Raw genomic sequence first — 16,122 nt, forward strand, 5'->3', positions numbered from 1 at the left:
ACCAAAAGAAGTAATTTCTTTCTAAAAGAAATAATCATGGATTTTTCAAAAATAACCATTTTATACAGACGACATCCCTGCATTTTTCTCTTCTGCTACGCTAACATCTTACCAAACTCATTTGTTTGCAAAAGAAAGTTCTGAGTTCAAGAACTTTCTCTAATAGGGGAAAAAACCCCCCGGCTCTGTGTCCACCCGGCGGTCCAGACGTTCCCGAGGGGACGGGCAGCGCAGCGAGCGCGCACCGGGACGGGGCTGTGCTCAGCGCGGCGATGGCCCCTGAGGTGCGGGCCGCCCCCCCAGCCAGCCGGCACCCCGGCGCGGCCCAGCCCAGGGCACCCCGGCCCGGCGCTCTGCCGCCTGCCACGGCTCGCACCGCCTCGTCCCTCGGACCCCCGGCCCGGCCCTCAGGGGCCCGGCTTTCTCTCTCCCCCGAGCGCCCCGGGACACGTAGCGGGGCCGCGGCCGGGAAGGGCAGCCGGCTCCCGGGACGGGTCACGCGTGGCGAGCTTCCCCAGGCGGGCTGGAACGGCCCCGGCTCCGCCCGCGCCGGGAAAGGGACGCGCGGGCAGGCGGGGCCGCTTCCCCGGGGCGCCGCTCCCAGCCCCCGCCGGCGGAGGACGGCGGCTCCCCCCGCCCCGGCCCGATTCCCCCCCCCCGGCCCGCGCCTCCCCCGAGCGGAGCGGAGCGGGGCTCCCTCCCCCCTTCTCTTCCCTTCCCCTCCCCGCGCCGCCGCCCCTGGCAGGCCGCCGCCCGCGGGGCCCGCCGCAGCCGCCGCGCCGAGGGAAGGCCGCGGGGCCGGGCCGGGGGTAGCGGCGCCCCCGGGCACCTGCAGCCGCCCCCGCCGGCACTCACCTCCGGCATGCTGGCGGGGCGGGCGGGCGGCGGCCCTGCCCGGGCACGGCGGTGGCGGCCGCGGCGGCCCGGCCCAGTCAGTCAGGGACGCATGCTGACAGCGCCGCCGGCGCGGCGGGGCGGGCGGGAGGCGGCGGCAGCGGCCCGGGCTCCCCGCGCCGGCCCCGGCCCCGGCTTCCGCCGCCGCCCCCGCCCCGCCCGGAAGCGCGCCCCGGCCCACGGCCCCGCGGGGAGCCCCGGGCCCCAGCCCCGGCCGCGCTCACCTAAACCCGGCGCAGCCTCCGGGATCCGGGCGACACAAAACCGAGGAAAAGGTGAGGAGCGGAGGCGTCGCGGGCTGCCCTCCCCCGGGGACTCGCCTCCCTCATCCTCCCAGCAGCGGCGCGGCCCGGCGCCTCATGAGTCACGGTGCCCGGGCCCCAGCACACGTGCCCGGCCCCGCCGCCGCCTCCGGTTTCGGAGGAAAGGAGAAAAAAAAAAAAAAAAAAAGCAGCAAAGCGGGCGGAGGGAGGCCAGTGGAAAATGTCTCCGGCGGAACAGCCCTGCTGACACCGCCGCTCCCGCCCGGCCTGCGGGACGTCCTCAGCACAACGGTTCTCCAGCTGCGCTACCCATCAGAATGCTGTTTCTTCCACACACCCCCAAAAGGCTTCTCCTGTCATGAGGCGATAGTACTGATCTTCTTTCCAGAGCTGGCAAAAAGACCGTGCTTTCATCCCGTTTCCCACTCTTTCTTCATCTTGGCAAATAAAGCGCGTGGCAAACTGCTCGGGTTTGCCCGTGCGTCCCAAGGAGTCGAGCCCGACGGCTGCGGCTGGGCCCCGGGGAGCTGCGCCGCCCGGCCTGGTGCTCCCCACGGCACCCCGCACACACTCCGAAGCCACCCCGTCCCTTCGAGAGCGGCGTGCCCGTCACCGAGGCGCCGGTTCTGCTCTGTCGAGTGGCACACGGGCAGCTGCCGGTCCTGCCGTGCCGGGGACGCCGATGGGAGCCGTGCAGGAAAAGGAGCTACAGTGATACAGATTAGTCAGAACATAAACGTGTCCCTTGCCAGGACAGTCACATCTAGGGCCACGCGCGAAGGAATCCCCACACGAACGCGTGGCACTAAGCTAAGGGACAGGACGAGAGAAGGATGTACACCTAAATACACAGAGAGGCAGGCTGCCAGGCGGGGGAGGCGCTGGGGGACGCACAGGGTCCGGTCCCACCGGTGTCGGCCCACCGGGACACGGGAAGCAGGATGGGACCTCCGGAGATGGCAGTGGGGACGAAACGATGGAAAGAACTGGAAACACCCTGCCAAGGCCAAGACTGGAGGAAGCACAGCAATCATCTCCCAAGATTTAGGGATGCTATAAAGAGCAGGGAACAATCTTGTCTCTGTATTTATGGTGGTGAGGACAAGAAGATGGGCTTAAACAGCAGGGAGAGAGATTCAGGCTGGGCTTAGAGGGAAGAAAAGGGCAGAGAAGGGACTAAATCAAGGTTAGACACTCGTCTCGAGGAGCGATTTAGGTACAGTCCATCCTGCCTGGGGTGAGGGAATGGATTAAGTGACCTTTTGCGGTCCCTCTTCTAGCTCTTTGTTCCTCTGACCCTGCCGAGGTTTACTCTTTCTGATCTATACTTCTCTCTCATAGTCTTTTCCATCCCCAGGCTCACAATATTCCTCTTACATTGCTTTGTTTGTTGGTTTGTTTTTTGGTTTTTTTTTGCTGTTTGCTATAAAAGAGTCCCGTGCCTTTGAAAGCTATGGTTTTCAGTTCTCTATATTTTACCATTTTAATAAAATCAGTGGCAGGATTCTCTGACTTTGTCTCTTGATACCAAGGCAGCAGTCGTGCCTTAGCCAAACTCACACCCAAACCCTACAAATATTTGCAAACATTCCAGGAGACATTTTGCTTAGTATTTTTTTTCAAAGTATTATATCATATAAAGCAACTGTTTATTGATAAGGCTGAGAATATTTCGATGCATATACACATACTTTTTCAAAAAAACCTCAATTATTCTCTTTTCCCTTAAACTTTTGATTTCAATTTCTGTTTTCTTCCATAGGGAACGAGTCAGAGAACCGTTACCTTATGGCGAGCGCTCCAGCGGTTTCTGTTCCTCCCCTGTCCCTGTTACTAAATGTAACGGCAGGCCAATTCATGAAGGCGGGGGAATCCCTTCCTCCCCCTCAGCCAGGCTCTGCCCAAGCAGCTCCGGCGGGTGCCAAGCCCAGGCTGATGCCCGGCCCCCAGGTATCTATCACGGCAGCGAGTTGCCGGATGACCAGCGCGGCCGCCAACGGCCGCTGGCTGCCAGCACCGCGCTCCTGCCTCTCCGCAGGAATGGCAGCTGCCACAGGGAGCTTCCACAGAGGCCTGAACCGCTCTCGGGTTTGGAAAGCATTATAAAATGGACATGTCGGGCGCTCGCAGCTCCACCTCCATAGAGCTTTCTTCTCACTTTGGGTGTGAAAATTAAGAGCCGTCATATAAATGAGTGTTCACGGAGAGAAAGAGTATGAATCCTGTAAACGAGTTCTGCTGCCACCATACCGACACCATGCCAAAACGACGTTTTAATGTCCGTTAGGAGGCAATTTTGTCTGAAGTCCCGTAGTTGTTACGCATCGGTCCCCCCCCGGCAGGGACCGCAGCGCGGGGGCATGCACAGTGAGAGAAGGGGTTCAAGGGCTGCTGCAAGGAACCGAGTACCACGTGCTTCAGAAATTAAAACACAAAATACTATAGAAGGCTTTTCCGTGGTTAAGTGTTCACATTTGGTCTGATCTCCTTCTAGCTCCCTAACATCTCGGGCCAGTGCCCCGGGCCAGCCCCACTGCACCGAGGGGGCTGATTTATTGCTGCGGTGCACGTGCTGCTTGGGGTGTCCCGTGCCCCACATCTCCTCCTTCCCACCGCCCTCTGTGCGGAAACACCAGGTACTCCGAACGCCTCTGTCCTTTGTGCCTCGGTGACTTTATTCTGAATTCCAATCCCTCTGTTCACTATTTTCAGCGTTACTACCGCGCTGGGTTCTCTCGGCTGGGAGCACACGGCGGGCGCAGCAACCCTTGGGGCTGGGCGCTGTGACGAGCAGCGTCGTGCAGCGGGGCCCTGCCACACGACAGACACGCGGCCTCCCATCATCTATCACCTCTATCAATACCTCGTTCCAACTTCATTTTTCCTACCAAACGCACTGGGGCTTGTAGTTCTGCTAGAACTTTGTCTTTCCATCTTCTCCCTCTCATGCTTGTCTTTTTCCCTCGAATCTTGCAATTTCTGTTTATAATTCTGGGCATCACTTGTTACCCATATGTTTATTTTACCTTACAAATTAAAAAAATCAGTACCAAAGCGGCATCTCTGCCGCAATTGAATGTTACTTTTATTCATTCATAGATGCTGGGCTTCGGTTGACTTCTGAAATTTCAAATGATTGCTCAGAATTGCATCTGCCACATCCTTCAATACGTAACAGAATAAGCCAAACCACTTTGCTTTTTGCTTTGAAAATTATTAGGCTTGGAGACTAGAAGAAATCTGCCTGTAAGTTTGCCTTTTTCCCTGACCTGTACTCAGGGCTGAACTAAGCAGAGTTATGTTTTGAGAAATGAGGTGATAATGTGCTTTTGGGCGTTAATGAATAATTCCTTGCGTTACTTTGGGAAACAAATAATATTACCTGCTCAAGAGATCTGAACTCCAGCTGTTTCCTTCTTAAGGCTTTTAGGTTCTGTTATGCAGCCTGGCATTAATACAATTAACTTTCCTTTTTGTGTGCTCTACTCGCACCCTGCAACGGGCCACGCGGCACTTCTGAACCCGCAGTGAAGAACGGGGTGCCTGGAGCGTCCCCCCGGACAGAGCAGCCTCGGGGAGCATCCTGGAGCGCTGAGTGCTCGAGGACGTGAAGGCACGTCACTGACTGGGGCAGCTCACTGGTCTTTTCTGTTTATCTTTTGGGGCTTTTGTAGAGAAACTGAAGACTGAAAGGCCATAAAGAAACATTCCTTTTTCTTTCAGGAAGATATGCCATGAATTTACACTTGTGTTTCATAGAAGTTTAATCTGGATCGGTAAAAAAATTTGTGGTAATTGGTATCCCACCGTATTTTTATATTTGCCTGACTTTCGTGACTTTGCCTGTCAGTACATAAAGCAGCAGCGGTACGGATGTGCCACTCGGATAACTTCGGCATTGGTTGCACACGTCTTGATAGCCTCTGGGAACAAATATTGTAGTGGACCATTTGTTGCTTTTCCTGTTTCTGTTCTATCACAAAGGAATACGTGAGGCTGTTTCCTCTCCATACGCTTACATCAGTATGCTGGGCATTTCCAAAGCCGTTGTTCCGGTCACAAAGTTTTCTGTACAAACTCCTCGCTGCCCAGATTTCTCTCAGATAACTTCAGCAGGCCGGTGCCTGCACAAATCGTCTTTTCTAGACACAGAGCTAGCTTTAAAAAATAACTCGTGCCTGAACTGTGCCTCCTTGTCCTGGCTCGGCAGCGGCCGCAGAGCGGGTACGTGGGCAGCCAGAGGCTCACGGCTGGCACGGCAGCTCCCTGCCCAGGTTGAGAGGGCCGGGCTCCACAGCCCTTCGCGGTCCGCTGCTAGGTTAGGCTTATTTACTTTCATTTTCCCGTCAAGTCCATTTTCACGTGACAGCACACGGCAACCTGCCTGCTGGGTTTGGTCCTTGCTGCCTGCCCTGCCTGCCCCCCGGGACCTGCCACCGCCGGGTGTTTCTCTGGGGCTGGCTCCCGCTGGGAATGTATTTTGTTTCACGGAGGTTTATATAGGTTACAGGGAATTAAGCCCTAGGGCACGGATGCCAAGCACGAGCTCTGCCGTAACAAGATGTCCGGGCAGGGCATGGTGAAGAGGAAACTGTAAGGCAATTGCAGATCCGGTGGTCTCCCAGATTGTCATCTGATAATGATAATTACCATCCGGGACACCAAACACCACCGTGGACTAATTATCTTCCAGCAGAGAAAAAGAAATACGTCACTGTACGCTTGGCTTCACGTGCCATTCAAACAAAAGGACATAAATTAGGAGACAAGGGAAAAAATAAACACTTTGTCTACAGAGAAAGTATTTTGAGAGACATTTTATGTTTTAGAGTCACTATGTGTTAGTACAACTGGAGCAAAAAAGAGGAAGTCTCTTGGCTGAGCTAACGCAGCCCTGGCGCAAGTGAAGCAAGAGCCTGACCTCCAAAAATTGTGCAACGGTTGCCTGCCCTTCCCTCCGAACCCCGGCAAGGAAGGCTGCCGGGCCACCGAGGATCCAGCGGGCTGGCAGAAGCCCCCAAGCCCGGCAGTGGGACACCGAGGTTTCCTGGGTGCCCCGGGTGAGGATGGCTGCTGGCCACAGCCACACCTCAGGCGGAACAGAAGCGCTTCCCGCTCCGGTTCCTGCTTCACAGTGATCTGAGGGGAAGAGTTTAAAGAGAAAACTGAGTGACGGGTCATCCTGCAACAGGCACGGCATTAGGGACGTAAGGTGAAAATATAGTTAAAATTACTCTTTGACGTTACAAACGTGATAAAGATGCTGAAAGAGGACTTAAGCAACTTGTGTTATAGAAGCCTCATAGATCATTTCTAGCCCTACCTCAGAGATGGCTTTCTTAAGACATTGGGTATGGGCAGGAGGAGGTAACCGCCAGCTCAGCGACGGTTTTTTTCACCGCTCGCTCCATAGAAGCGGCCGCCCTGGCAGCCTGCTGCCTGCCCACGCAGCCTCGGGGTCCCCACAGAGCGCGGTGCCGCTGGGCGGGCGGGCACGGGAGACTGGAGGTGTGCAAACCGATGCGCCCGCAGCCAGCGAGGACCAAAGCCTCCAGCAAGGACCAAAGCCTCCAGCGAGGACCAAAGCCTCCAGCTCGGCTTGCACCAGTGCTTCCCTTCGATCCCCAGCTCCCGCGTGAGCGAGGCTGTCAATCAAACAGGAATCTTTTGCTAAAGAAGAACAAAAAAAAGGCAGTGAAGAACCTAATTCACTTCAGAACTAGCTGGAGAAGTCCCCAGGCTCCAGCCAGCTGCGTAGCTGGCGCTGGGTGAGAGCAGCCTGGATGCACCATCAGCCTCCCGGGTGCCCCGTGCCCGGCACGCTCCCCGCCTGCGCCGCACCGGTGCCCGCAGCTCCCCGGGCAGGAACCGACGCAGAAAGGTCCATTCAGCTGCGCAGGCACTTCCAGCTGCACGCCCGCGAGCAAAGCTCTCTCCCCAGTGTTCACAGTAGCGTAGCCCTGAGAGGACGACTGCACCGAGACCCGCAGCCTGCCCCGATCCGCACGGTGACCGCGGCGGCACCCGGCAGAACGCCCACCCGCCAGGAGCGCAGGGTCCTGCCGGACCCCTCCCTGTTACAGAAATAAAAATCACAGTGCAGGTCCACCTAGCTTGAAATATGCCTTGGGGCTTCATTTTATCGTAGCAAATAGCTGGAATGCAACAGTCACAAAATAAACCTCGGACTCTAATTTTCCCTTTTTTCCCCCTGGCCTTTACTAAGGCAGATACACAGGTTACGCAAACGCAGACTAAACACCACTACGGCCCTGGAGAAGCTTTGCACTTCCCTAGGCTGTTACTTGTTCGACACTCGTGAAGCTCAAGTTCCCCAAAAAGGTCGGACATTAAATTTCAGCCTTGCCGATAAAGAAAGCAATCGTTAACATCTCTTCTAGCACGGTGTAACTTCTGCAGTAACGAACTTCCCCTTCTGCTTCGCAGCAACATGGACACCGTCGCTTTCACGCTGCAGTGCTAACAGATTTTTTTCTTTCCTCTTTTAACGATGTTATCTGCATGTGCATTTTGGTAAAGACAATGTGCAAACTTCAGACTTGGCCCTTCCACTCTGTTGTCCTTTTATTTTAAAGCCTCCTGCAGCTATCAAGTGACAATATCTTTGTTAAAAGTAATAAAGTATTTAAAATCTCTACTAGTCTACAAACACATAAATGAGCAAAATCCACACTGCTAGCTTCACAGCGAATAATTTTGACATACGCTACGTCCTTTGGGTTCTCTGTAAAGGACATTTCTTTATTGCTCGTCAGCTTGTGCTGGAGCCCAGCCGGCAGCGCCGGGCTCCACTTCCACTTCAACCTCTGTGGGGAGCAGCGTGGGTCTGGGTGGACCCTGCCTGCGACCCAGCACGGTATTTAATCACGGAAAACCGGTGGGACGTTTGCCGGCAGCAACGCATTTCATGGCAGGAAGCCGACCGAAGGTTCACTCTCAGGGGATTAAAGTCATTTTAATTTCTTGTGGGCTTTACCGACGACTCCCGGGGAGCCAGAGCGGGGCCGGGGAGCGATGCTGGGGGGACAGGCACCTGCCCGCCTCACCCAGGGCTGGAGGGGACCCCCGTGCCGGCGGAGCGGTGCTCGGCCCCCGTTGAGCAGTATGGCCGAATTGCGGCACAACTATGGCGGTGGTGCGTCAGCACAAGCATCCCGCCCTGCCTCCCTCCACCAACAGCACAGAATAAACTGTAAAACCCACTCCTGGGGCTCCTGCAAGCACATGAAAAATCTTTCTCTCCTCTTTCCCAGCGGAGCAGGCAGCACAGGAGACTAACTGCCGAAACGCTAGTAAAGCGGGGGAGAAGGGGACGATGCACCCCCCGGCGCTGCAGCGGCCGGCTCCCGCCCCGGGTCTGGGTTTGTCCCGCGCGTTCCTGGGAGCGGGTCGGTGCCTGCTCAGGGTCCCGGAGGAGCTGCACGCCGCGGGGGTCCTGCTGCGTCCCCGGCAAGCGCCAGGGAGGGTCTGCTTTGGAATCTGACTGCTACTTCTAACGCTCCTAAGAACTCCAGAGTTCTGTCGCTTCAACTTTGCACAACAAAGTCTTACATTTAGTGCTCATTTCTTTAACGTATTACTTAAATCTTCCCTAACTTATCTCAAAATAGCAAGACCTATACGCCAAAGTAGGCGCAATGAAGTGCGGATATAATAATAAACCGATTTAACCTTCTGAACAGCTCGCCATAGCCCACTAAACAACTGCACGCTATTCTGCTGCAAATTTGCACGGCCGGCAAGGGCCACAAAGTGGGGTAAAAAGCGTAATTCTTACCTGGGGGGCCTGATGCGCGGGGTGCGTCGGAGCGTGCTGCGGCGCTCTGGCAGTGCAGCCACCGCCTCCTCCGGCGGCGCGCGGGGCGAATTACAACATGCTTTTTTTGCAACAGCGGGATGGTGGCCTAGCGAGGGGCGAAACGGTGAAAGGCCAGAAGATTTACACTTTCCAAACCCTATAGGTGTAAGGATGTGAAATAAGCTATTCGCCGTAGCATACAGCAGTAACCATGGCGATGGGCTGTCGTTTGCATATATATTTTCTTAAAGAAGCAAAAATTACTTTCCGCTAATAAAAAAAGAGACGCAAGGGGAAGTGCTTTTGCATTGCAGCCACATCTTGAGTTGCAGCGTGGCTGGCTGCCGGGGAAGCTCACGTCTCGGGCAGAAACGCGCGGTTTGAGATGAACTCCTTGAAGACGTCTCCGCTGAGACCTGCTAATCTGCCCGTTGGCATCTGGCGGGGGGACGGGCTCCAGCCACCCCCCCAGGCCATCACCCGCAGCCCCTGGAAATGGGGCGATGGTTGGGGCGCTGTTCCTGGGGCTCCCTTCCTGCTGCGAGCCACAGATAACGGCTGCTCGGCCGGCACACTGCTGGCAGCGCCCGCAGCGCAGCCGGCCTCACCAAACAGAGATATTTAGGCCCATTTTTGTTACTTCTGCTGCAGCCGCCGCCATCTCTGGGCTTCCTGCGTCAGCAACAGCCCTTCTGCCCAAAGCCCCGCGGAGCGAGAGCTTGCTGCGCGCTGCGGAGCTGGCCAGAAGCTTCCCTTGCTCCACCCAGGGAGGGAATCGCTGTCCCCCAGCTTCACCGCTCACGGCCAGCCTCCCCAAAACGGCGGAGCAGCTCCCCGGCCGGGGCAGCACCTCGGCAGGAGCCGGCTGCCCGTGAGGGGTATTGCACAGGGCGGGAGGGACGCGTAGGTGGCAGCTGTGGAGCAGCAACACGGGCACCGCTGCAGCGGAAACGCTGTCTGCCTTCCTTTCCGCCTGTTTAAGCCGCTTTCCGCACCCGATGCAAGAGGGCTGCCTGCTTGCAGGGTACGAGGTGCACGAGAGCTAAGCTTGCGAAGCCTTAACTGCCCGTGCTTCCAGCCTGCGCTGGAGGTGAAACCGTAGGTAAAAGCAGCCTGGAAACCAGCGCAAAGAGATGCTGCAGTCAACACTAACGGGAATTATGGGCAGGATTTCTTGTTATTTCTTTCCACTCCTCTGCCAGTGTCTCCCTCTGCTCCCGTCGTGCTGTCAGAAAGCTGGTGTCAAAGCACGAAGGTTCCCCGTCTCAACGCACAGGATGCTGCGTGAGTTCACAGAGCAGATTCACAAGAGTTACTCATGGCACGCTCCAGCTAACCCGGAGCCGGTGTGCTGGCAGAGCGGGCACAGCCCCAGCTGCTCGGCCGCAGCACTGCGACGCCGGCGGCAAAGGTGGCTGCACCAGGGGCCGGAGAGGACGTGCCTTCAGCTGCACGGCTGCCTCGCCGACGTTGCTGCTAGAGCTGCCCTTTAGCGGAATGGAGTTTCTCCAGACCCGGTCGTTTATATCGGCATCACGGAAGCCCGAGGTGGGACGAGAAGGCAAAAGCTGGCAGGGACAGGCAGGACCGGTGCTGGGCGATGGCCTTTCCCGGCAGCAGTGGGGGCAGCGGCGCAGCCCTGCACGCCGGGGAAAGGAGAAGTTGCACCAGCGTCAGGGCTGCCTTTTGTAACCGCTGTCACGCTCCTGCGCCGCGGGCTGGCTGGAGGCGGGGGTGGGGGAGCCCCGACCCTCCTCACGCTGTTCCCCGGCGGCAGCCCCCCGGGCCCCCTTGTCGGAAGGGGTTTAAGCTCTCACTGCCGGCTTGACTCTTGCCAAGAGCAGAGCGTTGCAGACAGCATCTCTCAAGGATCTGTTGCTGGGAAATACCAGAAATAGGTAAGGTGCTTAGCACAGTATAGTTACTGCACTATGCTTACATTTGTTTTGCAAGTAGAGGGACTTAACTACTAATTCCTACAGGATGAAGCACCAAAAGCTGGTTTTTAGGGAGCGGGATGCTCCAGGTTTGGTACTGTGGCACCTTTTATAACACCATGTTTCACCTTTACACCTGGAAGTCAGGACATGATTTACAAACCAGGCTTTTTCCACGTTAAAAGCCCAAATCACAACCATTTACAAAATACCTTCACGTGGACAACCCAAGGAAATGGTTTTCAACAACTTACGGCGGTGTTCTGCGGGGCAGCTGTGGTCCAGTGGTGTGTTTCAGGAGCGACGTCCTGACAGGCTGCTCCGGCCGGCGCGGGGCAGGGCACGGACACCCGCCCGTGAAAACAGGCTCTGGGTCCGTTAGCCAGTGATTTCACCAGGCTGGCAAACCCCTCGTGCGGACGCCGTTAAATTGTGTTAGGATTGAGCTGAGGCACACGATCGAATGAGATCAGATGCTGCTATCACCACATGCAAGTCCTTAATCCGCAGCAACTGCGGCGGGGAACGCATTCAATCTGTAAGTGTTAATTGCTCTTTAATATATATTACATGAAAATGCATTAGCTATTGAAGAGAATTCATACCACGGATGTCCCTAAGCAGGGGATTTTCAGATGATGTATTTCCACAGGTACCACTCGTTTGGGGGGGACGTAGCCCAAGCCCACAAACTTCACGTGTGTTCTAGAATTTAGGAAGTTCTAGATTAAGGAAGTTTGCACTGCATGGTTTATGTTTTATCTTTAAAGATTACCGGTGTACAACGCGCAAGGCGTCGGGCACAGCTGCAGGGCCAGGGCTGGCGGGAGGAGGCAGGGAGCGAGCGGGCACTGCTGGGGAGGCGGCGGGAGAAACGCCGTCGGTCTGCGCAGGGCAGCCCCAGGCAGGTAAACACGCTCTGTCCTGCCCCTCTCCCCACGCATCCCCCCGAGGCTTTTTTCATTCGCCCACCTCCCGCCGGGACGCGGCGGGTGCTGCGTGGAGCTCCAGCTGCCCGTGCACGGGGCGCGTACGCCGGCACCCGCCGACCGGGGGTGTTCGAGGCCAACGCTGGAAGGCGGCGTGTGCCATCTCAGTACGTATATTTACCAGCAAAGTGCTTCTCACGAGGTACGAGTCTCATAAGTATCATCGCTCAGTAGCGGTTCTTGAGAGGTGGGTAAGCCATCGAGAGCGCTGAAAATGGCCTGGCGCACCTGAATGGTTTCATGCGACTGTTCAGCATCATAAGGCTTTAATCAAAGGAGAGTTATCCCATTTAAAAACCTTGGTTTTCTTCTCTCTTCAAAACCATCACAGTCACCCCAAGCCTGGCAGGCCCCCACGTAGCGTAAGGCACGTTCTGTGCCACCGCAGGTCCCGCGAGGCACGGGGCAAACTTCTTTTTGTCAGCTGCAAGAGTAAAATCTTTCCCTTCTGGGGTTTGCATCAGGAGTGGAATCAACTGACATAATTAACGAGGTAAACAGAGCAGGAAAAATGGAGTTACCTTCTGCAGCAAGAAGTACTTCTCTCCGTTTGGTAACCAGCAGCCTTTCCCAAATGGAGAGTTCCAACGTAAAGCCAGATCCGGGACGTTGCAAAGATCCAAATCTTGAGTCTTGATTTCAGTTGCTAATGAATAACAAAATACACATGAATTGCAGAAGGTAACTGATAAGCTGATTGGGTTTTACCAAGATTTTGAAGCAGTCTTCTAAGAAATACCTGCTCCTAGTGTAGAATTTGGTGCATTTTTGCAAGGATGTGGCTACCATGCATGAGGGATCGCCACTTTCCTTTCCCAAAGCCTTTTTCCAGGCAAAGCACGGGCATGCCGGCCATCTCTCCGGGCTTTTCAGGGGTCCAGCAGCCTGGTCAGAGTAAAGCCCCCAACAAAGGTGAAAAGTACCAAGAAATTTCAACCACAGAGATACAACCGATAAAGTTTTCCATGGGTGTCAGCCGCCTGTGCAGGAGTCCGACGTACCCTCGAGGTCTCCGTCAGAACGGAGGCATCCCCGGAGAGGGATCTGGTCTGAAAAAAAAAGCCCCCACGGCTACAGCGACAAGGAGATTTCCTCCATCATCGTACAGCTCTTGCACTGCCGGGCGCGGTGCGCTCGCAAACGTCACCCCTCCTCGGCTCTCCAGCTCGATGCGGTGCTGCCAGAGGTTCCCGGGCTGGCCGGGGTGGTGAAGTGTTCAGAGCAGGGCCAGAGCTCTCTCCCTGCGGTGTCAGGTACGCAGCTGGGGACGCCTTCACGCTCTGATGAATGAGTAAAACCGTTCGTTAATTGCTGATTAAAGACGAACGTTTGGGCACGCTTCTGCTCAGACTGCTGTTTGCTTTGCTGCGTTTCTTTTGCATTGAGCCAAAGCGTCGTCAGCACCAGCCTGCTTCGGGAGATCTATGGTGGTGGGTCGGATGACAACGCTTTCTGTCCGGCTTTTTTTCCTTTTTTATTATTATTACTCCAAAAGAGTTGCCCAAAGCCCGAGGTCTTCCTTAGGCCTCATTCCGCAGATATTAAAATAACGAGTTCCTTCGGAAGGGCTTTCTTCTCTCCTGAGCCTAATTCCCTCCAGCGGGAGCTCGGCGGAAGGCAGACAGCCGGACACCAAGCGCAGTGTCGCTGTCTGCCTTTTGCATCTGCGCTGGAACAACATCTTTGCTGCTTGGCAGCTCATCGACGCTTTCCGCGTGTTCCCCGGCTGAAGTCATAGCCCTGCGCGTGACTCGTTGCTGTGGAGATGCCTGTATCGCAAACACGGGAACACGATGCCAGCGAGCAAAACAGCACGCAAAAGCGGAAGAGCTGAGCAAAAAGCTTTTTTCCCCCCTGCAAATGTCATTAGCAATTGCTAACCCTGCGGAGGAAGGACCTTCAGAGAGGAACACGTCTGTTCCGGAGGCTGCACAGGGCCCCGCGCGCCGTCCCGAGGGCAGACGTCTGCACCCAGGGCTCGTGCCCCGCGGCAGCCCCAAAGCCACCGCCGCATCACCGCACCCGCCTCCCGCTCCCGGGGCTCGCCGTGACCTGGGCTTTCGGGTGGAAAATATAAGCGTGTCGAGATGTTCAATTAGCGACCGGGGTGCCGAAGCTCCGCAGAGCCCCTTGCGCGGCAGGGCAGCCCCTGGAAAAGCCCCGGGGGAGCAGCAGCGGCGCGGGAGCGGGCAGGCGATGGGGCGACGCTCCCCGGGCGAGCATCGGCTCCTTCCCTCCCCCAGCAGTCCCGGGACGGGGAGCCACGGGCCGACGCTGCCAGTACAGGGCTGAGCACGCGTTACGGGTCCGGGGGGGTTATTGCAATAGTTATTGTGTCTTTAATTACGCTGTTTGGGATGCCACTTCATAAAGAGAACCTGGGCGCTGGAAAGGGGAGCGAACACCACCTGCAGATTTACGTTTCGCGCGCCGAGAGGCTGGCGGACCAGCAGGTCTCAGGCCAAAGCCTGAAGCAAGAGCCCGGCTGCGGGGGAGCCGCTCCGCTGAGCCTCCCGGAGCGGGTGCGGGGGGGCCAGGCCCAGGGATCCCCCCGCTGTCTGCGGAGGCTCAGACAAACGCCCGGTTCAGCAGCTGCTCTGGTAGCTGCTGGCAAAGCCAGGGCGTACAATGGTTTGTAAACAGCCCTACAGAACTTCATTTTTTGAGTCAATAATGCATTTTCATAATTATGCAAATTACAGTGGCAGCAGAACAGATGAAAAATTCATAAAGTAAACTGTTCTTCCAAACCCAAATATTCTCTGCTGCTGAAAGGCTGCAAGTTTATAATCGGGTTTTTTGTGTTTTGGTTTTTTTTTTATTACAGAGAATGTCTGCTTTTTGGGGGGAAATAACTCTCATTAATACCTGTTTTGTGTTAAAAAGACATTTGTGCAAGAAGCAGAAATGGAAGAAATATCATCTATGTACTTCATAGCATTCGTGTGCTATGAGCAGTGTAACTGGCACGTACACTGGCACATACAGCAGTTCCCAGTTAGGACATTCAAGATTCAACAGAACCACACCCGAAAGAGAACGGCGTGGCCGAGAAGTAACGAGAGCTAAAACTAAAAAATTCACGTGCCGAAGTCAGCAGGGATGCTCCGCTCTGTAAGAGCCCCAGGTAGCTCTGCGCAGAAGTCCCACGGACACAGAAAAAAAAAAATCTTTGTAAACCACATCAAACGCGATGAGAAACGCCGGCAGGGAAAAGCCTCCGCTGCACGGCAGCCCTGCGTGGGCACGCTGCAGCCCCGGCTGGTCCCAGAGCCACCCCGGCCACTGCGGTCACACACCTCGCGTACAAACCGCCCAGCCTCAGGAAAAGCTCCGCACGTTGCTCCGCTAACAGGAGCCAGGAACGCACGCAGACCTCCATGCTCTATATAACCCCCTAAAAATATCAGTGCTCTCCTCCGAGGGAATTTATAAAACTGGCCGACGTCTTCCCGAGCTGGTTTGCGCTGATGAACAAGCTGGGCATCCCCTGCACTTCTGCGCCAGCACCGGCATTCGTGGGGCTGGGAGGGAACAGGATGCGCAAAGTTCTCTCTCTCCTGGTACCCCGGTACGCAGCCCCACCAGCACACACCTTACCAAGCGGCATTTCCGTCACCAACAGTTAAAAAAATAAATCAGATTGCACAGCACAGAGGTGTTTACGCACTCACGTGATGGTGACCCCGCGAGACGAGCTGCGTCCGTGCTGACGTCCTTCGAAGGGAAGCTTCGCTCCGCTTCTGCGCGCGTTACTGTTTGGCGGCCACGGCAGGCTGATTTGCACTTTCACGTCTTCCCCTCCCGTTTCACGGCGTTAGCACAGAAGGGCTCTGACCTGCCAAAACCATTTTAAAATCGGTGTTTCCATTGCCCTGGAGACCCCTTGCATTTTCTGGCAGTCGTGTCTGTGCTTTTCGTGAGGCGGTAAAGCCTTAACAAACCTTGCGGCAGAGGGAACAAACTCTGGAGTACACCTAGGAACCGTAAAGTGCCCAAATCAGTCTATTGCTAGAAAAAGAAAGGATCATGATTGCAATACTTTGTACTGTAAAAATAAGAGTTCTAATATGATTTTCATACAGCAATCACTAAAAATTAAGGAGGCAGTTAAACGTTTCACTTCCATCAGACGCAGGGCAGACCTGGACACCGCTGGAAATCCGAGCGATAACCCGTGGCGCGCGTTTTCTCCGAGTTTCAGTGACGCAGGAGTCGAG

General features: G+C 55.8%; 1 protein-coding gene across 12 annotated transcripts in view; it reads right to left on the minus strand.

The window, feature by feature from the left end:
- MBNL1 (muscleblind like splicing regulator 1) overlaps positions 1–9,390 on the minus strand; it is a 107,781-nt gene extending 98,391 nt beyond the window's left edge. For 4 of the 12 annotated variants that reach the window (XM_054835654.1, XM_054835652.1, XM_054835649.1 and 1 more), the window contains exon 1: positions 856–1,010. Coding sequence is in view for 1 of the 12 variants with exons in the window: in XM_054835653.1 (XP_054691628.1) it covers positions 856–864 (9 nt within the window). In the remaining 11 variants the exon portion in view is untranslated. Of the gene's footprint in view, positions 1–855; positions 1,011–1,118; positions 1,300–8,955 lie in introns of those variants that run through there. The other 8 variants (XM_054835655.1, XM_054835651.1, XM_054835650.1 and 5 more) reach the window with 5 other exon arrangements.
- Positions 9,391–16,122: the final 6,732 nt, after the last annotated feature.

Source organism: Grus americana, chromosome 9 (genome assembly GCF_028858705.1).
Source record: "Grus americana isolate bGruAme1 chromosome 9, bGruAme1.mat, whole genome shotgun sequence".
Lineage (NCBI taxonomy): Eukaryota > Metazoa > Chordata > Aves > Gruiformes > Gruidae > Grus > Grus americana.